This window comes from Pectinophora gossypiella, chromosome 10 (assembly GCF_024362695.1).
Source record: "Pectinophora gossypiella chromosome 10, ilPecGoss1.1, whole genome shotgun sequence".
NCBI lineage: Eukaryota > Metazoa > Arthropoda > Insecta > Lepidoptera > Gelechiidae > Pectinophora > Pectinophora gossypiella.
In genome coordinates this window covers 7,594,393-7,618,858 of record NC_065413.1, presented here as the reverse complement: position 1 = coordinate 7,618,858, position 24,466 = coordinate 7,594,393, and the positions used below count along the sequence as shown (strand labels likewise).

Sequence of the window (24,466 nt, the reverse complement as noted above, 5' to 3'; positions counted from 1 at the left end):
CGCGATTGACCACAATCTCACCTGATGGTAAGTGACAATGTGGTCTAGGGTGGATCACTCTAGCCTTGAAGACTCCCACATTATAACGAGTTGGAAAAACAGACGACGGCAGACAGTTCCAGTCCTTTGCTGTTCGCATCAAAAAGGAAGAGGCAAAACGTTTTGCTTAATTTTTGTTTGGTTATCTTTAGCGATAGCATGCTAGTAGCCATGTAGCAAGTGACTGTACATACAGATTTTCTATATTTGAATCATAATTGTCACTCATTCATTCACTCACAGCCAATCTTATTAATAATTCGAAGTAAGGGACTGGCGATAAATGGATTGGCGAATAAAAACCTCCATGTATTACGCCAACCTTGAACGCTCTTGAACCATTGACATCCCATGAACTTTTTATAAGTTGTCCCTTTTGTTCGTGGAATGTATTTCAAAAATACACCTCTGTTCCTTTTTTAAATATCAGTCGTAATGTTATTCGGAAGCTTTACAATTTCGGTTTCCAATATTTGGTCTTTTATGTGAATGACAACACGATGTTTATATCCTTTGAAATATCTATTAAAATATTTTGACTGACAGGGGATAGAACTGGGAAATAATGAATCGTTCACTCTATGCTATAGTATATAAATATGATTATGTTGTAAATTTATTTCGTGGAACTGAGTAAATAAATTATATTACAAAGGTAGACGCGGGGTTCGCTGCCCATACGTTTCCTTAATCAACCAAATCTATAGGTTTGTTTCACATCTACCCTAGATTTCTGAAAAACACATTTTCTCTTAACGACACGTAGAAATTGAAAGTATATTGCACTCTATCTCGCTTTGTCACGGCTTTGATATGTTACAGTTCTTTAGATTTTTACCCGAGCATAGGGGTTGCCTGTTTTTCTCCGTTGGACAGCTGGTGATCATTCATTTTATAAAATATTTAAGTTTGTTAGAGCCTACCCACACCATCAATCTGCACCTTGTCATGAAGGTCCACGATTTTTTCACACATTTTTTGTCGGATCGCATAGTGACCTGACCGCCCGAGATATATCTAAGTCTATAAAGAAGTTATGTTAGAGCCAATTCTAACGAAATATACTTAATGGAAAATTTTATATTTAATTTATTAATTCTTCTATGACTTTAAAGTTGTTACCCGTTGGGCAAACTATTAGTTCCGCGAAAGTACAGTCCTCTCGCTCTTTTTACTATAATATACAGAGAAAAAAGAAATGCCGTTGAACAAATAGCATGTAAATATGTTACACGGGACCGCCGAAACTACGTCCTGTCCACAGATAACACAACACGTACCAGCGGCGGCACAAACTTGTCTAGACAAACATTTGCTCTCCGCCCCGAGTTGTTTCCATGTCTACTAGGCATATTTATTACTGTTTTATCATTAACATATTTAAAAAGATAAATATTCAGGTAATGAAAACTGCTCTTTCTAGATTATGAAAGTTTGTTCTAAACATTATTGTTAAACATTAGTGTAAAATGCATTATCGTCGTCTAGGCTATTATTGAATACAGTGTTATTGTTTTAAGCGGTTACTTAGTTATCTAAAGTAGTTTACATTCAAATCTAAGTCTATAAGGGATCCTTATTAAGAAAACAAGAGTCAATAACTTTTGATATTGCAATTTATATGTTAAATAATTGGACGGTTTTAAAATGGCACTTAGCCTTTAGAAGTATAAACCTAGGTCAAAACATATTTTGTGCTATTTCGGCACATGTTTGTAATAGTTTTGTCTTGATACTCAAGTGCTATACCTTATATAAGTTCCTCCAACCTCGATTATAAGAATAGACGGCAGATAGGGCTCGCCACCTATCACCTTCGTCTAACAGAAAGCCTGGCGAAGCGTGAGTACTAAGTTCATCACGCGATGGATGTACGTCTGACTAGCCCAACAGAGAATACAGTGAGCTTATCTTTCGCTTATTACTAAGTTACAAATAATGCTATCTGTCATTATAATAGTGTAATATTGTCTAAAATGTTGAAAGGATTAATAATTAAACGATTTCCCTAGATGCTTACTATAAAAAACTTTCAATGTTATTTTGTGTCATATTTAGCACAAAGAAACTAGCTCTATATATTGTGTATGTGTGTGTGTGTGTGTGTCTCTCTCTCATGACATTATGGTTGTCTGGAAGAAATCTCTTTAAGCGATAAGGCCGCCGTTTGCCATGTAGTTAAGTTTCTGTTGTAACTATTTTGTTTTATTTTGCTGCAATAAAGTATATTTGTATTTGTCATTTACGTGTAAGTTCGAACCAAAATTTCAATCAGAATATAACCATCGCGGTTTTCTCCTGAATACAGATTTGGGGTCTCATGAATGGATTGATAAATTGAATTGTTATCGGCTGTTATAAGGCGATATTGTTATTGAGATTAGAAAATAGAGGGTTAACGACCAGAATGACGTGTAGTTTGGACCTTTGATCCCTTCGCTCGCACCTTTATTGTTCCCAAAGATCCTTCGTGCAAGAATTTTCAGAATAAGACTTGATGTGATATGTAAATGAAGTAAGTCTGATATTGGATTCAGATAGTCAGCGGCTTAGCCGAAATCGATTGTTTTACTCGAGTATTCTTGGAATGCTATGTGTGTGTGTCTGTTTTGATAAAAGCTTACTTATTTAGTTGTTGAAATTATTTGCATACGTCTGTAGCGGGACGATAGCGAATTGTGAACGCGTTTCAAGAATGCTGACTTGGCACCGACGACGGGAGTTGCAAATGTAAATATATACCGAGCACACGTCACAAGCGTTAGACGAAGACAGCCAATCAGAATAGCGGGCCTGCAACGCGCTTACGAAATTTCCTATTTTGGCCACATAAATATGGATTTAAATGCACTACAATAGGGCCGCAGTCCCCTGGCGTATTATGCTCGGAAGATCCTCTTTATTTCTCCTCATGGACATAATAGTTTTGGTTACACATCGTTTGCTGCACACAGCCAGTTCGAACGAAGTTCTCGATTGTCATATTTTCGCTGCAGGCTTTGTTGATTGGCTTTAACTGAAGGAGTGTGAATCACAAGTAATACGTAATGTACATAATTTTTTGTTAATGTTTCGGATCCTGGCTGCTATTATGATATTCAACTCTAAATAAGTATATAATTGTGTTATTTTACAACAAGTACGGGATAACTCTATTGAAAAAGTTTGAGATTGCTTTACAAATTTTTCATGCACTGCAATATCCTCTGAAAAAGTTTGGTCGTTAAAAACAATCTCACCACACTAAAACTGCACTGCAAACAAACCCACACTTTTACTTTTTAGTAAAACAAGTCAAAATATCTCGATGGAATTTTTGGGTTACGTTGTATCTAGATACAGATACTCAATAACGATGAGATATGACAAAAAATACGGTAAGTATTCTAAAACAACAAAAATTATCTTTTCCGAATTTTCTGGACAAATGCCAAGTTTTCTGACTTCAAAATCATAAACGAATAAAGTTGAAATTAAAAAATTATAATAAGTACTTAACTAAATCGATCCAGCTTTTCTCATGTGATGCGCTTACCAACGAACATAGGTACTTAGCAGAATCGGCAGATGTTGTGCTGCACGATCGCAGCGTCACCACACACCAAATATAAAATATTTATTAACTTATAAAATATTTGATAAATATGATTCATCATTTGTCAATCAGGTGGCGTGGATAAAGTCGGACACGAAGACGATCCTGGCGATTCACACGCACATGGTGACACTGAACCCGCGACTGTCGGTCACCCACAACGGGCACAACACGTGGAAGCTGTACATCAGCAACGTCGAGCCCAAGGACTCCGGCACCTACATGTGCCAGCTCAACACGGACCCTATGATGAGCCAGGTAAGAGCGTTTTACAAAGAGAAATAATACATTGAAAAGTTTCTGATTCGGGCAGGATTTGCACCCACAACTCTTGTCAAGCCGATATCTCTAAGCTGCAAGGATAAGTGCTTTACCTAATAACAAAATCAAGAGCGTTCTTCGTTAGATTTGGTCGGTTAGTAGGTTTCTCGTCAATTTAAGAAGTCGGATAGATTGCAGACGCTTCTGTAAAAACCGGTCAAGGCAGTATGGATTACGATTCGGATTTAGACGATTCACAGTTGAAGTTTTAGTTTTTAGTCGATTTAATAAAGACCAGTATCCGTCCATTTCCGCAGAAAAAAAAGAGTTAAATTTAGGCCGGCTTTAATAATGCATTTATTATCAACACAAATTGAAAATAAAAGCTAAAAATAATAATAATAATAAAGTTTATTTAGGTAAAACCTACGACACACATATACATTTACAACATTAAAATATACACACATTAATATTTAGTTGGAAAACATAAAGGCTCCAAAAAACTATTGAAATGAATAATTTTCATTAGGTCTCTCATGATTAAGTCCAATCTTCTATCTACACAAAGACATTATCGGTAACGGTGCATGTAAGTCAAGTAATGTCGATATGATGATCGTGACGGATGTCGACACACGTATACATTTGCATACATTTGCTTAGATAGCAGTTTTTAGTGGCATTGCTGCTAATGTTCTACCACTTAGCAAACACACACCGATTCACGCTTATTGTTCTTGTTCTATTGGAGTAGCCACTAATTAACAGAAGATTATGGTCCTTAAAGGCAATTAAATAATGAACAGTATAAGTTTTGATTTTATAGTTCATTTTTCATAAGTCTATCATGTTAAAAAGGTCGTGTCCCTTAACCATCATAAAGCACTCTGTGTTTATTTTCGCTTCTAGCCGAACGTGATCGCTTCCAAGTTAGTTCGGATTAAAACGTCATGTTACAGAAAGTTTGTCAAGAGTTTGGTTTCCTGAAAGTGACTATTGACTGACTTTACATATCAAATACTTTGATGCAAAGTCCCAAGATACATATGATGCGCCACATGGTGACAAATGATCAGCCCATCGCCTATTATAATGGTCCATCCACGGTAGAAAATAACAAGATTTTACAAAAGATAAGTAGCAAAATGCCCTTTTTGTAATATTAGTTTTCATTCCAGCATAGAAGCTTACTTTATCAAAAATTAAGAGCAGAGAAAAGAAACAAAAAACAATCGGAATTAACTCATATCTGCGAGAATTTATTCGAGTACTTTGAAATTTCCCGTTGGTATCGTTTTGTCTTCCTACGCAAACAATGTTCGTATTTTTTCTTCTTGTTCATCAAGAACACTTTACGCAGTTCTGAGATCGTTAATGAGATTAGATTCTAGACGAGAAATTTAAAAAAGTTTAAGCGCTAACGCTACTTTGGACTTTGCAACAAAAAATACATTGTAGTTCTTCATGAATGCACCACGTTTATTAATTTGAGCTGCATACTGGTGAGTAGGGATTTTTATTAGACTGTATTAAAAATGTTTTCGAGCTATTCATTCAGATTCAGATACAAAAATAAAATAAAATAGACCATAATATTATAACATAACACAACGCCTGAAAGGTAAAATGTATATTACGCCAGCTATGTTTAAGTACCATAATAATAGGGGCGAATCTATTACCTTTAACCGGACAAAAATACTGGATACCACGCGATATCAATTATCTACGATTCAGACATGGGTAAGGGCTAATTCAGTAGGGCCCAACCTAGAATTCGAATTTAAGTCACGCGTTCTACAAACACCAAACGTAAAGTTTAATTCTGAAATAATATTCTTAGATTTAATAATTTTAAGTTTTGTAGTCACTGTATTACTTTCTGAGCTTTTATTATTATGGGTTTTATTTATCTACCGTATCACATCTTTATTATTCTACTGAATTATTTTCACGAACTAAGTATACTTTTCCAAACAAGAAAGCTCGATAGCTTTCTGATTATTATAACAAGTTTGCCACGCCACTATCTTTCATATCTCTGCTAGGAGCTAATCGTGATGGATTGTCTTTTAATCAGATTCTGCTTTCGACAAACATGATATCTGCGATTCAATCAGAGTCGGATTGGTTATCAATAATAGAGAGCAATTACCATGGCTTCCGACCGGATCCGGCATTCGGTGACCGGGGACACCGTGGCCAATATTAAAATTTATGCAATCGATACGCTCGCCAGCTTGCATCCCTCTGCAGCGACACCCCAATCTGATATTTGTTCACTATTGCCCTCTTCGGGCGAGAGTTAAATTCTAAATTATGCTAGCTAAATGAGAAATTCTGGGGTTTTCTCAGAATTATTCTCGTCGCGCTCGTATCCCTATCTGAGTTCCACATGTCATCAATAAGACAAATTAGGGTCATTCTTGATATATGTTATGGATATTACTTAATTTTCGAAAATTCTTCATTTCGGTGTAGCCAGTTTTTATCCACCGCTACATTTAGGAAACAGACTGCGTTTGAAGTGCAAGCTACTAAAATTGTAGCTATATTATTGTAGTATATGCTGCAACTGCATCGAAACTACAAACCGATTTAAATCAAACTACAATAAAAAGCTGTTGTAATTTTGTAATACAATTCATCTGTAATATAGAAACCCTAAAGTATAGATAAAAGGAAAGAGAGGAAGGAGAAGACTTACTTGGAATAAATTAAAGAGAAGACGAACGTCGTGAAGCGTCATAAAGAAGTTAAAGAAATGGCTTTGGATAGACAAAAATGGACAATGCTAAGCTAATGCGTGGCTCTTAAGTTAATGATGAAGGTATAAGAAGATGGTTCTTGTTCACGCCAGTATTCAGGTACTGACAAACTCTTCTGTTGTGTTTCGCTTTACTTGGTCATCAAGATAGTGATACAATGTCTATAAATAAATTATTTTCCAATACTGTTATAATAATACGATATAATGTTTTATTGTGCACTGTAGAAAACTAACTCAATTTCTAGTATATAAACTGTTTACGCGTAGTTGTGTTAAATGTTTCTTTAATAAATATAATATTATTCCTAAGGCATCCTTAAAATTCCATATTTCTTATGAATAATAAACAATAATTGTTCGTTGTTGTTGCACCGTCCCGTACCCTAGCTTTTTTATGGCTGATTCCTGGTATTGGTCGCCTGGAAGAAATTGCAGCAATAAGGTTACCTATTTGTCCTGTTATTAAATGTTTGAATGTTTTGTTTGTATGCAATAAAGTATATTTGAATAATTGTAGCATTACAACAGTGTCCAATCTCCCTATCTACCTATTGATTTGCGCACATTATTATTCTACCTACTTTCTTCTTTTATCTTTCAATACAATTCAGCGTTTGTCCCGCTATATTTATGCTGGACCGAGTTTTATTTCTAGCAGTCGTCTATTTCTTCTCGTTACCAGCCTAATGCCGCGCTCGGAGCAATGTAATAAACAATCTAGGTAGTCTGCCTTCTGTACTGTCTGTGGTTATGGCTTCCGATGTCTGGGCATTGTCTTCAGAAACGGACCGGGACAACTTAATGGAAAGGGTTATTGCGATTTTTCTACTTAGCTAATGAAACTGCTCCTGGAGACAGAACAGCTTACATTTAATGTTTTCTTTGGAAGACTGTATAGAGTTTCATGTTACATGTAATTATAGTTAAACCGAATTGTGAAAATATATAATGAGCTGAAGACGCGACGCGTTATCTTGACTAGATTGCTGATTTCTGGTTGTTATTGTTATTCTTCTTTACTACAAATTATTAATATAGACAGACAAAACTGTGTGGAATGTCGTTATATCTGGTGTTGTCTCTTTGTTGTTTTTTTAAATCTATTTGTAAGAATGTATTAGGTGGTAATATCTATTTAATTAATATTACAGCAGACTTCATGTTTGTAATAAAAATATATTATTACAAACAATATCAGGTTCATTGTAACCCGCTCCAGTTAATTAGTAGGAACAATCGACAAACAGAGGGATTTAAAAAAAATCTTTTTGTTTATACGTCGAACCGAGTGGAATTATAACAAAATTTACAAGTTCCATTTTTTGCGTAATGAGAGCAAAAAGGTCGCTACCGTGGCGTCGTTAGTCGGCAAAAAACGGTTAGAGGAACTTAGGCAAGGAGTTTTCGGGTTAAATACAGCTTAGGGGGGACAGTGACACTTATTAAGTTTACCTTTGCGGGTCTGTGTCTCGGTATGTGGCGGGAATGCACGTACGGGACAGCCCAACGTCTTCATACGAGCCAACTTGCCAAATATTCCGACTACCGACTACAACGTGACTAGTGTAACGTGCCGCAATGTGCCCCTTGTATTGTTGCAGAGTATTGTCTTTATGTTTCCAGTTTCCGACGCATATTGGCCAAGTTCGTTTTACATGGAACTATAAGTTTAAAAGTAAAACTAACTGTAGGTACTTAACTAAAGTACATTGTGTACTGCGCTGTATATTAATAAACGGGATTTTCGAACGTGGAATGCCGAGTAATGCCGATACGAGCAGATAATCTAATCGAAAAGCATTTTATCAGATAACCGTATTATTTCATTCAATCTGAATTCAAAATTGATACAGGATCATCATTCAAACCGGGTTTCGGGCAATCAAATAAATATTGACCTACTAATTGTTTTTGCGGCATTGATGGCGAGCCCTGTTGACAGAGGCGGTGATGGACGACCTTTTTTACCAACACCCTTTTTCTCTTCAATATCCCAACCCAATTGTAAGCACCCGCCATAAATAAATACAAAAATGTTCACAAATAATTTTAAAATTTCAACAGCCCTACGTTTGAATTAGTCACAAATCAAAGTCTGCTACGCTGCTGGCAGTAAATTTTAATCGCGAATACTTTGCATAACTTAAACAACGACAGTCTTATAATCACAAATCGATATCGGCGCCAGTTCGTAAGTAACAGCTTGTGTATTGAATTAAACTATAGAATCGTTTCAGGGAATGAAGAGCTATGCAAATATAATGTGTTCGGGTTTATATTTAGCGCGGGTATGTTATATATGGGCACGTCTAAATAAGCCTTTAGCCGGCTGTTAGCACCGAAGGGTATTTTCAATAGGGGTAATTTCGCTGGAACACAAATACTTTAGCAGCTTTATTGCATACTCGAGGATTAACTCGGTATGAGCGCTGAAAAACGAGTGAGCCTCCCCGCTCGCCTCCGGTTACATACAAAAACTGCTGGTATTTTATCTTAATTACTTCGAAATCTTTGTGCCAGAAAATCCCTACCCTTATGTTGTCCATCGTCGCGTAACTTTATGAGCGGATTACTTTTATGACCGGGATTAAATTCCCGTTTGCGAATGTTTACTGCGCTGAATCGGAGCCCGACGCCATCACTGCGATAGGTGACCCACTTGTCATTTCTACAAACTAACTTCCCTGCCGACGAAAATGTTAAGCGCTATCTTAGCAGAAGTAATAAGAATCTCGCAGTGGATTTACTGTAAATACTTTCCCAAAGGATAAGGCTACCGTATTCGTATCGTGAAACTTGCAAAACATTAATAAATTCGAGAAGTATTTTCACAATCCTCAAAGTTTATAATAAATCGTTCGTATACCTGATGGGATAATATCTAAGGAATTTCATAACAAACGCTTTGTAATTTGGCAGGTAGCCTCGAGGCTTTTTAGGCATTTGTAAAGGTCAAAAACGGTCGAGTTATATTAGAATCTGAGAGGAAACTATGTAGAAGCAACTAACTTTGTTTGGAAATATAATAAGTTATCGCCAGAGTAACGAATTGTGCACAAAGAAATGATTGAATACACATAGAATAGATAACGGGAGTAAATTGTGACGGAAGAGCAAGTTGGAGAAGTTAGGCGATAAACAAGGTTCGGCGATAGAGGCGTCGCACCTCGATAGGCGCAAGACAAACGAACTGCGAAGAACACCCCCGCTAAGGAGCCTCATTCTTGGCACCGTAAACACATTCTTCGACACATAGTTGTCTCCTGATGTCGCACTAACAAACACTTAGCTCCGGCGCCCGAGGAATTTGTCAGACTACTCCGAGGAATCCACATCCACGCCGTAAAACGTAATCCCGCTCTTACATAATTATTTGGCCTTAATTTAATAATACATATTAAGCCGGGGCTCTAAAGCGGCCGCCGAAAAGCCAGCGTCTAAATATTGTGGCAAGCTTAGCTTCCTATACGGGATTTACTATGTACAAAGGATTATCTATAAGATTGTTGTGTTTTATTACCTATGGCTTTCACAGACATGTTGAGCCTTTTGAAACTGTCATGTCCTATCTAAATACAAATATATTCAAAAGGTACAAGACTACGTTTTACCATATTATGTAAATAATATTATCCAAATAAAGGCGTCACAAATATAACAGCCGAAAGAAAGTTAACAGAGTGCCGCGCCAGAACTTGTTGGAAGTAAAATAAATAATACATAAAAGGGGAGTAAGTGGAAAGCTAGGGAGCAGAATCAACAAGTGAATTATTTCTTAGCCGAAAAATCGACAGGCATTACTCAGCGTTCCTTTGTTATGTCGACACACAGGTGCGTATCAAGGGTGGTATTCGTTTTCATAAAAAAAAACTTATCTACCTACAAATATACTCCAAAGCGAACCAATATTTTTCTGTCAAATTTTCGAGGACTTTCATTAAAATACTTTTCCATATTTTATGTGATTTTAATACTTTATTTTTTTGTTTGTGTCGTAAGTATATAATGGGATTTTAAGAGATAGGACAATAGCTTATAACGACTTCAACGTTCTTCATTTAAACCCTCCTTTTTGCTTAGCCGCATTCGGGTAAAAAAATCCTTGAAAAATGTCGACGGGCGTAGTCCTGACTGCTCAGGTAAATCGATCAATAAACATTATTACATTTTTGCGTCGTAATTTTAATTTATGAATATCGTCAAAAATAATTTTCATTAAAAATCGTTGTACTTTGATTATTTTTTATTTCAGCCAGTAATAACATGGTTATTGTTCGTTCAATCCGAAGTACACCAGACGGTTTGTAGTTGAGTGACCGTAGAGGAAGGTCAGGAGAGGTGGAAAAACGTAATAAAGAGGAGGGTCGTCCATCATGCAGTGTCAGCGACGGGAGTGGCCTCAAATAATTGGTCGGACGGTGCCGGAGCGTCATTGCTCGGAAAAACGCCGGAGCGTAGTAGGTAATTGAGTAGTACGGGTCGTGTTATGCGCGTCAACAACTTACTTGAAACACTTAACGTGCGTGAAATGTCCACCTTGTAGACACGAGCCTGCATTTGTTATGCCTTCTATCTAAGACGTACGGATTTACTAATAAACAATACACAAGCGTTGAAAATGCGTGCAATTCGGCAGCCAAGCAAAATTTAATCCAATTGCCAAATAATTTGATTGAACTTTGCCGGCTTATGCACACAGTTAGGGAGAGTATCTTTATATAATTATTACCACAGATTATTACAGATTTTCAATAGCACTTTGTTCACAGGAACAGGACTGAAGGAGGTGAACAAACTTAGAATATAAGTTCTTTATACTTCTACTATAAACTTATTTATCATTCAGTCAGTTCGCATTAATATGCGTAGAAGTAGACACAGAAGGCACTCTTCTATTTACTTTCGACCTAAACCTGAGATCTAAATCTAAACTTACTTTGACTGGCTCCTTCCACATTCATTAATCGTTTCGTAATGTTAGGTTATTCGTAGGTCGCACCTGACCTCTCTAGGATTCTTTGTTAAAAAAGAGGTTTTTCTTTCTCCCTGACATCCAGTAGGTAACATAGTTACACTTTGAATCGTCATTCTTTACATAACGAACGTTTCATGCGCCTAAAACTACTACAATTTAGTAATTTGGCTGCCTAATATCAGTTCTCAGACAGCTAATCCCATGCATATGATGCATTCATATCTTCTAGATTTTACATTACCTTATACTTACATAACTTAAGTAATTCTCGATTTGCTTCGTAGTCAATAACTACGTGCAAAGTGCAGAGGAACGTTCATAAAGTTAATACATTCACTATTTAAACGTATTCAGTACTCTAAATATGTAGCAGAAAACTCATTTAGTTGCGTTATTTTTTTTACCGGACAATGGACACATCATTACGAAGCAGGCAAAAGAATGTCGGTTGTCAGGCGCCGACCCCGCGTGATGTGTAAAAATGGACCAGTGTTTTTGTATATCCGAGTATCTGTGCTTAGTCTTTCTCGCTGAGAACGATAAAGATAAATATAGACGCCGCTGCATTAAGATTCCGCAGAATTAACTATTTCCATCGGCATGAAACGATTTGCTATAATAGCTCCGATACGGAGTTAAGCATTTTGTTTTGAGGGTTTTAGAATACTTTTATTTGTTTATTTATCAACTTAAGCGAAAAGGCTCATTTCACCACCGGAAGTATACAAGCGGACATTTGTGTATTAATATTGAAAAGAGCGATTCAATCAGCTGTGTGCGCTTTGGTTTATTTATAAGACAAAAGAAGAGCGCACCCCACAATACCTGTAACAAAGCATGTTTCCACACACGTTGGTAACATGTACCTACCAAACTAATAACAAGACCACGATAACAAGAAGGACGCTCAAGTTCTTCGCCGAGTCACTACTTATTCGTTCTCTCGTCGTCACTCGGACAGCTGCCTTATCCCAACTTACCCTGCGTCATGACCTAGCTCAAGAGAAATGGTTCGTAGCGGAAACAAATGACTCGGTTACCTGTTGATGCTTGCACGTAACAAGGTTTCCGTATGGCGAACCGCCGGACGTGACTCGCCTCCGCCTTATGATTGCGTATTTTTAATAAAATCCTGTACGCACCTACATTCGTGTCCCGAATAAAATTAACGTCACCAAATACGTTTGTGGCTTACGAATACCCTTATGTCTTATTACTGGCGTAACTGTGGTAATACGCGTTTATTAAATTCGGGTTTGTGTAGCGAAAATGATGCGTATTGGCACAGAGCGTGTTATTTCCTCGTGTGTTCTTTTTGTCCTCCTTTATCGTCTCATGTTAACAATTGTATTCAGTTTTACTTACTTACTTTCCGTAAAGTACAGTCGTGATGAGTCTATTATGTTTTTGTTTGCTTACCGTAAAGTACTTCATTAAAGGCTAACTCGTACCTAAAGTTTGAAAACAAGTGACCTTCTGACTTTCTTCGGATTCCAGACGGTTGATGTACGTAGTACAATAATTCCACAGCTTCATGACGTATTATATAGAAAGCCATTCATAAGAAGAGTGTTGGTATTCGTAGAATCAACAAACTGGTAAATAGTACATTGCACCACATTTTTCTTGACGTTATCATCTTTACATCCGAATTTATTTATATAGACGACCGAGAAAAGCGTATAGTGACTTTCTTCGCATTTATTTTAATGTAAGGTTTCTGGAGAGCACTTTCCGGATGTAAATCTCCTATCCACTCGGTTCGCCTGCACTAGGAATTTGCATAATTCATGTGACATCAAGCTGCCTGTATAAAATTTACACAGCAGTGAAACATGGGAAATGCGAAATGTTGGAGCTTATCTATCTTTGTGACGAGAGCGCCGCTTTAAAACAAAGTTCTAGATAACAAAACCGAGCGAGAATTGTTCTGAATACACGTCGGTGTTTCCAAGTGTGGCGACATTTATATCGCACTCACATTTGAAGGTGCGCAGAAGATAATTTCGCATCATACCACCGAAATTCTACGTTCATTGTGCAAAATGTTGTACGGCGAGTATTTTTTAAAGAAATATAACCTCCTTACATTCGGGTCACAGCAGTACAGTTCGTATGAGTTTTAAAACGTGCTGGTGTTGACGAGATTAATAAAAGTTTCCGCAATTTAGATTCTAATCGTGTTGTCATAAAATTGAACTTGTATGCTTCGAAATGGAAGAAATACCGTTCTCACTTTATCACGTTGTCAAAACTTGGTCTACGTGATGATATTTTGTGAAATTTAAAATAAAATACCGTGGAGTTTCCTTAGAAATGTCGTGGCTACTAGCCGACAGGATGATATAACTGAAATTATAACTTGTGCATATTTGCAAGAGGAATGTGGGCCATTCACTGGTGCCCGGTCGCGCTCGCTAGGAATTTTGTCAAAGTCCGTCACCGGCATGCTTGTTGAATTTCTTCGGAGCAAGGGCACAATGCCTTTGCTTAGTTATTTCACATTCTCGTTGCGAACGTGCGCCACGCTTGTACCTACTTACACGTGTGTTATAGTAGTCGTTTCATAAAGTCAGAATGTTATATTGTTATAAGAGTCCTGAAGTTTGCTTTGTTATTTCTAGTGGCTCGTAATCTAGTTTTGTTATTCTTTGTAGGTCTGCCAGGCTATTGTGTTGTGCTTCCGATACAATAGACCTTGTTGTAACTTTCTTTATAAGGAGGGTATTGGAATGCCGGCCTAATTTATTTCATATATATCTCACGACTTAACTTTATCAAATGTCTAAAGTACCTACCATTTGAACGTAAATTGAGCGTTCAAGGGAATTCAGTTAAGTCTACGTAACAAAGTGGTCGGGTAACAGAAATCTACAGGATGATTTTTATTTGTACCTGCGCCCAACAAATTCTGGCGCGGGCCGTCACTTCGAGCGCCCCGAGAATTTTGTCAAAGTCTCCCAGCGAGCGGCTCGGAATGGGAACAATACATCTTCATACAACATTCACGGCCCCTGCCCTTACATTATTAGATTGAGGGACAACCGCCTTATATAAACCATCAGATTACTAACTCCACGTAACATAATTTCTAATTTTCAAAATTAATTTGGCAAAGTTATTAGTTTGTCAGTTCGCCAACTTTATTATTGTACGCGAATTAATTCGTGGAATATGTTGTGAGAGTTGACACGAATATTATAGTTGAAGTCATAGCAGGGTTCAAATCATTTAATATTATTAGTTAGCTCCACTAATTAGTCGGTTCTCCCATTTAATCTAATGACCCTTAAAGCCGCCATCGCTGTCACTCATAATTTACGTGGAGCAACTAGGCATAAAGTAATAGCGACATCGTTGCAGTGAATAAAAGAAAGGTGTAACGTAGGGAATTCTATACTTGGTCAATATTTTGTTTTATTTTTTTTGAGTGAACTTTCCGTGCTTATGCTTAATAGTTTATCTATTCTAAATTCGTAATAAACATTACAGTCAAAACAAAAATACACATTATATAAAGTAGACAATAACAATCTATTTAGTCAAATAAGCCCCCGCGGGTGGATCCGGGCGCAAAGGTCCCCATCACGCTTGCCGCGTTACCACGTTGTATGGCGATGGACGTTTTAATTGTCCCTTCAGTGTTTCTACAAAAGTAAATATTTGCTTTTCCAGCAACATTCGAGAAACATTTTCTCTTACACAGTTGAAGATAGTTTCCAATTTTCATTTGTGTTTAAACTAGCTTTTCCTGAACTTACCCGCAAATATACAGGGAGCAATTAAAATCAAATTATCTATTTTGCAACACTTTTTCAAGGCACGGCGCCATAAAACTGCGAGGAAGCAAAAGGCGAATCGTGCGGAGCGACATTAAACGTTAAGTTAGTTGTTTCCCGCGGTAATGGCTGTGTTTTCCTTTGTTGTGCGCCGCCGAACTACCCGCACTAATGCCTCGATTATCGGAATCTAGTCACGTGCTGGTAATATGCTTGTTTTTTAATTGAACACGGGGCCGCTTCTAATTAAGTTCTATTGAAAGCTTGATCCAAGTTCAGTTGAAGTTCTGGCATGTTTGCGCGCACGAGATGAGGCGAATTACACTATGAATTATGATGCTAGAATACTGCTGTATTCATTTTTACCCTGTGGATATGTGACAATTTGACTGTAATAAGAGCGGTGTTGGTTTTCCTCTGCTGGACGAAAAGCAGGAATTTACCTAACTGAATTTCTTGGTCATTGAAGTCGATGTTCTCCACGTGTAAAATTAAAAATTCTTTTTCTCCAACAAGCATTAATAGTAATAGTAGAGGACGGAGATAGTAATGATAAATCGATAGATACCATCAAGATGGAAGAGGCAGGTCAGTAATCGATCTTTCTCAAGTCTGTGACCAAGAATTCAATGCCTTTTAAAATAATTAGGGTAGCATCTACCTACTGACTGTTGTAGTTGTAAAGAAATGACACCGATTTTTGTTGTCTTGTTAATAGTACAGAATAGTAAGTACCACTTATTCAAATGGCCTCCGTTGTCCAGTGGTTTGAGCGTTAGACTCGTGATCCGGAGGTCCCGGGTTCAAATCCCAGCGGGGACATATCACAAAAATCACTTTGTGATCCCTAGTTTGGTTAGGACATTACATGCTGATCACCTGGTTGTCCAAAGATAAGATGATCCGTGCTTCGGAAGGCACGTTAAGCCGTTGGTCCCGGTTAGTACTACTTACAGATGTAAGTAAGTGGTTGTTACATGAGCCATGTCTTTGGCGGCTCAATGGTAACCCTGACACCAGGGTTGATGGGGTTGGTAGTCCACCTCACAACCCACACGACAGAAGAAGTATTCAAACACACAAACACAAACAAATATACAAACAAAACAAATGATGTCATTTTATCCAGTTTTCATTGTCCACAGATGGGCCACTTATCAGTGGTGATTCCACCTGACATAGCAGATGACACGGTGTCGGAGGCTAGTGCCCCAGAAGGAGGAGCGGTGGAGATCCGTTGCACGGCTAGTGGGGTTCCGGACCCCATCATATCCTGGAAGAGGACTGCCGGGAGGAACATTGTATTCCGGGATGAGAATGGGAAAGAGCTTAAAGGTTGGTGTAGTTCTTATTATCGAGTAAGCGAACTTTCTCAGTTTGTAAAGTGTAGTAGTAACCTTCTACGCAATTCTAGTAACAAATCATGTCCAAAACTAAGAACACTTTCGGCAGACTCAAGATTTTTATCTGGCTTTAGGTACTTACAAATGTATGTAATTATGTATGAAAATGGACGAACTTGTACATATACCAATATAAGAAAGTAATACCGAGACCTATATTACGCTGAAACACCTACTCCTCATAATTACTTAGGATCTAGTGTTCTGACAGTCCGGATTGATCGTCCATTTCTACTTCATCGTAGTTAAAATTACATAGATGTATGATAACTAAATCAAACTACACTACTATAAGACTCAATCAGATTCTATAACCAAATTCAAACTACTTTCTAATATCCAAAGTTGTCTTCGATAATACCCCGCTAACTTATTTCGGGAATTGTTTGCATCTTCTACCTTCTAGCTACGGCATGCTTGAAGGTTTCCGGAGGGGCTGCTTTGTATCAAGTCTTTCCACTTTATGTTATATCTATTCTGTTTAGCCGTAGAGAGTGGGGGGCAAAACCATTCGTTATTAAAACACTCGGAATGTAAGGCAACAAGCTAGAAACTTCTACATTTTCTACGTTGGTTATATTATGACTGAAAGAGAAATTTTTGCTTCGAACTGAGTTATTATTTCATACGTACCTAATAAATATTATCTTAACTAACTTGTCCCTTGTTTTTCATGTCATAAAAGGTCATCCATAAATAAATCGACTGCAAATTAATTTATATTTTGTTGCGGCGATTTCATTTTAACGGCTATAATCGATGTTCGCTTAAAAGCATATAAAAAGCAGGACATAAAACGTCAATTTTCCTTTGAATTTTATTCGCATCGGCGCGATCCGAGTAAGTGGTAAAAAAGAAACAAGACTAATTTTGCATTCAAAGCCCGCCCGAAGCGGGCGCAGGTGCTCGCGCGGTTAAAACATTGGAGTTTTATGGGATTTATCAAGATATCTTAGATATTGGAAAAGAAAACTCCATCCAAAATGTACAGCCAGTTAAATGACTTTGAATAATATGTTGATAAAGGCGGCTTAAGTATTTATTCCGCCCGGGACTTGGAGCGTTCTATTTGCATGGATAACCCTCGCGTTTGGGCTTATGAAATCTAAATGGGGTTTAAGCCCATCACACCCTTTTATACCGTGTCTCAAAATGAGCAGAGACGTTGAATAAAAAGGTGTCATTGTCTATAACGGCCGAAATAATTTCAATTCTCACAGCGAGGTGACATTGCCATCAAATTCTTAAAACAAAAGGTCTCCGAGGTCAAACCTGAAATTCATTTCCGTGGAAAAAACGTGTTCAAAGAACTCAATTACTACTTAAAACAAAATAATGTGGCAATCCGGGTTTCGGCAGGAAATTAAATGAACGGCTTAGTGACAAAGGTTGTTATCTCTTATAGTTCTAATGACGTCCCTTTACCGAACTGGGGCAGAGCATTCGAGTAGGTGAAAAGACAGGAGCTGCCAGCAATTATAGGGCTAGTCATTCTAAAACATACATACACACGTTGTTGTCCTTTTAATCGCTTGTAATCCGGTGTTCTAATTTATGCTTTAGAAAGGAGCGCATTAGGCGCAAAATTGTTGGTTGGTGGGAGCGCATTTAAAACCTTTTCAGGGTGTTGTTTTACGAATTTGACCCGTTTTATTTAAGCCATTAAGCGTAAACAAAAGACTGGCGGCGCGGGGGTTGTAATAGTTAACAGAGTGGAGCCCGCTCTGCTTTTGTATTAATTGGACATGTTATACACGCTTCACTAAATAGGTATTGCCGTTTGAGTGGGCTCAGGCGCTCATTCTTTCTTTCCCTCCTTCTTGTTCGTTTTCGGCAACTTTCCTGTTATTGACCAATTTACTTGTTTTCATTTTTGTTTAGTAAGTAATCTAGTTAGTTGTATTTTGTTTCTCAGCATCAATCATTAAGTTTATTGAAACATAGTTACAAAAATCCCGCTTGGAACTTATGTGTCAAAAGCAATTCAAGCTCGTGACTAGTTAATAAGTAATTATGTTTAGGCGGCGCAAGCGACACAGCGCTCGTAAGCCCGCTTTTAATTAACTCACTTATTATGAAACATCGCAAACGGATCATTAAATTAACTTGAGGAAGTGAATAATTTTCCTTAATAAATACCTAATGCAGATTTAATAAAATTAATTGCTCCATGAGATATTTTTTGTAATAAGTAAGTAGGTATTTTATGAATTATCTTGCCCCGATTGGATAACCTTTATCGAGCTGTTTAGTAGCTCCTGAATACTTCTACCAGTCGACAAAAATGTGATAATTAGTCAGGCTGTTGACTCGGTTCTTATGAATAAATATACGATATACCTACTTACTCATCATCATAATTATAGGCCTCATGCGTCTGTTTCAGATTCAGTTTATCGTGTTCGACGCTTCAGATTGTAGGTATATCAAAACACAACATAACATAAGCTCACCACTATATCCCAATTGGGGTAATCAGAAGTACAGCCATCGTAAGATGAGATGTTAGATCAACGTGGTAGGTGGTGAGCCGTATCGCCGCCTATAATGTTCGAGCCAATCGTGTAAATGAAAACTGCAAGAGAATCAAAACATACTACCTACTAGCAAAATTATGTTCCATAATAATCATGCAAAGTTTTTCAAATATAACGGAATCGGAAAACAATTAGCCGAGAACAATACAAATAGGTAATATCGCTTCAGTCGCAGACGTCGGCGACGACGGGAACAAGTTGCCAACGACATGTCGCCGCTAAACTTTATAACCCGTTAATAAAACACAATTTCATACAAGGCCTGCTCCTGATATTATACGCGCAGTATTTTATGTCCGCGCCCGAGATTTAAGGGGGTCGTGTGCCATAATAAAGTTATAAATTATTTCCATTTAAATTTAATTTGACAGCAACCGTTAAATGGCGGATTGCCTGCGCAACAATGTTTTGATTAAAGTGTTTCCTTAAGATTAGCGATTCCGAGAGTTAATTAGAAGTTTGAGTTGGTTTAAGAGATTATAAGTTGCTCGCGTGAGGTTTGCAGTGATGGGATCTGACGGACCGCATTCATACGCAATTAAGAAGTACATTTCTCAATTCGTACACACTTAGATACATTGTTGCAAATTTTAATGTGTTTTGGCACAGAGCGTATTGCCAACATCAGCATACGAAATAATTTAAATATTTGAAACCAACTATAATTTGTTTTGTCGAAACAATAATCATTTCCTTTATAACCTAGTTATCACAAATGCATCTCTCAGACTAAACGTGGCACTTGAGAAGCTATGTGCCTAAAAATACAGCGACCTTACTCAGGTGGCTTGGCAATACTTTAACCGGAGTTAGGTCTTAAATCTGGCGAAATGGGTCATTGAAAGTCCCTTCTTAAACCTCAATAAATGTGCGTGCTTATACATAGGCTTGACGTACCTCTATTGCCCATTAACTTAAGTTACGGTATCTGTTCTACATTAAATCGAAAATACAAAATTGCATGCTGTTTTGAAACATAAATTCCTGCAAAATTATTATTTTATGTAAAAAGCTACACAAAAGCACCAAAAATTTTATTTAATAATAAAAAAAAATATTTAATTTTATGTAAAAAAAGTATATTTTAAGTTTATCAACTCGTTATTAAATTTAAAAAAATACCAATTTTCTGTTAATTTTTACAGGAAATAAACCACTTCAACTATTATTACATACATACATACATACATAAACTCACGCCTATTTCCCACCGGGGTAAGCAGAGACTATAGAATTCCATTTGCTTCGATCCTGACACACTTCTCTTGCTTCCTCCACATTCATCAATCGCTTCATACACGCACGCCGGTTCAGAGTAGATCGTATAAACCTTTTCTAAGAACATCTCCAATTTGGTCATCGTAAGTCCTTCTCGGTCTTCCTCTAGCCAGCTCGGCTCAGCTCTTCGGCCAGCCCTACCGTCAACTTTCGCTTTTTCAACTAGTATTATTTTGTATCTTTTAAATAAAATATGAACACATACATAGGTCAGAATACAAAATAGTTTTATTTAAGCTTCGAATACTTAAAATTAAAAAATGTTTAAACACGTTGTAGAGGAAATTGTCATGATGTCATTCGTGTTTCGTGGTAGAGTATCACGGGTCAGTATTTAGAGATCATTAGAGAGCCACCAGCGAAGTGACACAGTAGTAAAATTCAACTAGAGTAAAAACAATTATGTGAATCGAACGTTTATTATATATATGTGAAATACCTCACTAACCCTGGTACCAGGGTCATTATTGAAGTGCCAGAGGCCACAGCCAGGTCTCATGTAATTGTATGCTTCCTTACACATGCTTACTTACTTGCGAACAGTATACAGTACTTTCCGAAGCAAAGAGTTTTATAAATTAAATTCAAAACACTTTAAATAAAAAAAATGATATATTGAAACATTATCTTTATTTAATTGTTGTAGAGCAATAAGGCCGCCAATTGTGCTGTGTTTTTCTTATGTATGTTTTAAAATAATTCTTGAATGTGTGTGTCATTTTGTACCTATATTCTTACAAATAAAGCACTTTGAATTTGAATTTGAATTTGAATAAAGTACATTTAATTTGATTTTGATTATCTTAGTACAGTCTAAAATCTTGTTATCTATGAAATATGTCACAGCTGTGGAGAGCATCGTAGGCTCCACCTTGAGCCTGAAGAGCCTGCAGCGCGCTGATATGGGCACGTATTTATGCATCGCTGCCAACGGCATCCCGCCCACCAAGAGCCGCCGGTACGAGGTCCTTGTTCACTGTAAGTACTCTGCATTTTAGCACCAAACGATTTGGACCGCTTAGAATACTTTGTGCCGTTTGAAATGGCGTTAGAATATATTTTTGGTTTCCGTTATGAATGGGTTCTCTTTGGCCATGTAGAAAGCTGAAGCATCGTAATTAGTTTTAGTAGAACCACAATTTATTATTACTAGTTACGAGTGTGGAACGTTTATAATAATTCCTAAAACAAAACATTATCGGAAAAAAAATTCTTTACCATCGCAATGTTACAGTTACTGTCCATCTGTGTAATACTTACTTACTATTGATTAATTAGTTTTCCACAGCAATCCCCGTATTTGGCACAATGGGGTCTATGCTCCCATGACAGTACTTACCGCGATAACAGTAGCTGGTACTTATTTATATAACGTACTTGCATTGGTTGGGGAAGAGATCCTGCAGCAAATCGTGACAGATACACAGCCACTGTTATCATCTGTCAACATGTTGTGACCAATGATGATGCTGGCCGTCATGTGCCATGTACCTAGTTAAGAGCCTTTTTATTTTGGTGCAATAAAGTATATTTGTATTTGTACGATGATTGGTTGGTGATGTATTGATTATTGGTACAGTCGAGCCGGTGATCCGCGTGGCGAGCCCGGTAGTGCTGCGGGCGGTGGACATGCAGGTGACACTGCAGTGCTACGTGGAGGCTTCCCCCAAATCGCTCAACACCTGGCAACGCGGAAAGTCGCAAGCTGGTAAGATATTTATACTTCTCAATCAAACATATCATAACATAACACGACTAAATCCCAATTGTTGTAGTCAGAGGTACATCCATCAAGATGAACTAAGTACCTACACTTCATTGTATGTGATCTTATTTAAGTATGTAAATAAACTTTATTGCAAAATTTTGTAATAATGTATCATTTATTTATTTATGTAAAGTAAGTAAGTATAATTATATACTATTTTTCTGTCGTGTGGGTTGTGAAATCGATCACTGACAATGATGGGTTTTTTAAGCCGCTAACGGTTCCTGATATAGATTCTTTAACTACTACCGATGGTCTGTGTCCTGACATCTTTATAGTTTTTATACTATATCAGTACACGGACAGAATGTAAAATTACAATTACAAAAATTCAGTACTTAGACCTCTGATGAATGATTAAGCTATGAAACCATTTAAAAAACTTACATTTATGATTGAAAAAAGCTCAAGTTAATAACATGCACAGCAAGCTAATATCATTACCTCAGGTTTTAAATTGTAATTTTATATCAAAAATACTTAATAAATAGTTAATAACTAGGGAGTGAAGTCAACAACATATTATGGAAGAATTTTGATTACAAGACTCTGGAATATATTCCGTTGCTCCGTATAGTTGAAGCTGAGATCCAACTTGTTCCATTCTGAATAAGTTTTAAAGTCGGTCCCGTAAGCGTGCTTTCGTTACTAACTTTGTTTAGTACGATTTGTACTTGGATAAAACTGAGCCCCAGAACATGACTTACAAAAGACAATGTACTGTATGCACATTTCTTATTGAAGTTAAATTATATTTATTCAAGGAAGTTTATCAACAATAAACTTACTGGAATACTTTTCCTAGCATTAATAAATTATGTCTTTCCTTCTTCATAGGTGGAAAGCTACTCAACAGTTCTAAGTACATCATATCAGAGGAAGTGCTCAATGAGTACGCATTACGCATGAACCTCACCATTACTCGTCTCAAGAAAAGTGACTTCGGAGAATACTCGTGTTCCTCCGTCAACGGCTATGGGAAGGCAGAAGGTATCATCACTCTAAAAGGTAAGCAAAATAATACGATACATCCATCGCTCTCCACTAACTAATTCAGCGTACTTTCCTTTTGAGCTTCAATGAGTGGTGAAATAAACTGCGGATCCGATGCGAACCCCGTCTCGAATTCCAATACGGGATGAAAGAGATCAAAGTTCCGTACACATGACTGTGCGGCCCGAAATTCGAAACTGAATGCTCATCTCGCTTTTCTAAGGGGTTCTTTGTGAGTGTTGCGAATTTCTCCGATTTATTTTGAAAAAGTGCTTTGGGAAATGTTGTTGTGTAAATGGTACTAAATGTTGTCGTTTATGTGTTCAACAGAGACGCCGGTGCGGACGACGACGACGACGACGACCACGACCACGACGACGACCACGCGGCCGCCGACCACGACGCCCACCACTACGACGCGACCACCCAAACGCCACCCCAAGAAACAGCTGGAACGCGGACAGAACTCCATCGACGCGGATCTGCGCCAGGTGGAGCTCAACAACGCGTTCAACTTCTTCAACACGCTCAGCGCGCAGACCCCCGTCAACGGCTCGCACGCGCCCAATGAATACGCGCAACGCACGGAGAGGCAAAAAGTGCGCCCCTCCGGCCCGCCGCGGACCTACGTCTTGTACAACCGAGCCGCGCGGGTTGCCACCACTATCATCCCACTATTTATTTACCTAGCCAAACTCTTTGTATAAATATAAAAGCTTCGGCATAAGATATACATATTCTTTTTTACAATTAGCGGTTTAGGTAGTGATGGAAACATGGCTGTTGAATTTTTTAAGAATTAAAGAGGTTGTTGTGTTTTAGAACACCCCAGTGTTGACGATGTTATGTAAGATTGTAATAAACGAAGTTAAAATCAGCCTTAATCTGTAAAACAAGACAATAAAGTATCTCGAGACGGATTTAAATACGTAATAATATTTGGCTATCATATAGAGTCATAAAATATCTGAATCACTTCATTACTCTATAAAAATAAATATAATTTACAAAATATCAGATGTGTCATATCAAACTTGTCATCGTTTATTAAAATCCATGTCATAA

At 37.5% G+C, this 24,466-nt stretch overlaps 1 protein-coding gene across 1 annotated transcript in view; it reads left to right on the top strand.

Moving 5' to 3' along the window:
* LOC126370385 (lachesin-like) overlaps nucleotides 1-24,259 on the top strand; it is a 38,439-nt gene extending 14,180 nt beyond the window's left edge. Inside the window, exons 3-8 of the mRNA XM_050015223.1 lie at nucleotides 3,707-3,892; nucleotides 16,568-16,757; nucleotides 21,487-21,618; nucleotides 22,220-22,348; nucleotides 23,246-23,416; nucleotides 23,732-24,259. Of these exons, the coding sequence (XP_049871180.1) occupies nucleotides 3,707-3,892; nucleotides 16,568-16,757; nucleotides 21,487-21,618; nucleotides 22,220-22,348; nucleotides 23,246-23,416; nucleotides 23,732-24,108 (1,185 nt within the window). The 3' untranslated portion in view covers nucleotides 24,109-24,259. The remainder of the gene's footprint in view (nucleotides 1-3,706; nucleotides 3,893-16,567; nucleotides 16,758-21,486; nucleotides 21,619-22,219; nucleotides 22,349-23,245; nucleotides 23,417-23,731) is intronic.
* The last annotated feature ends 207 nt before the right edge of the window (nucleotides 24,260-24,466 follow it).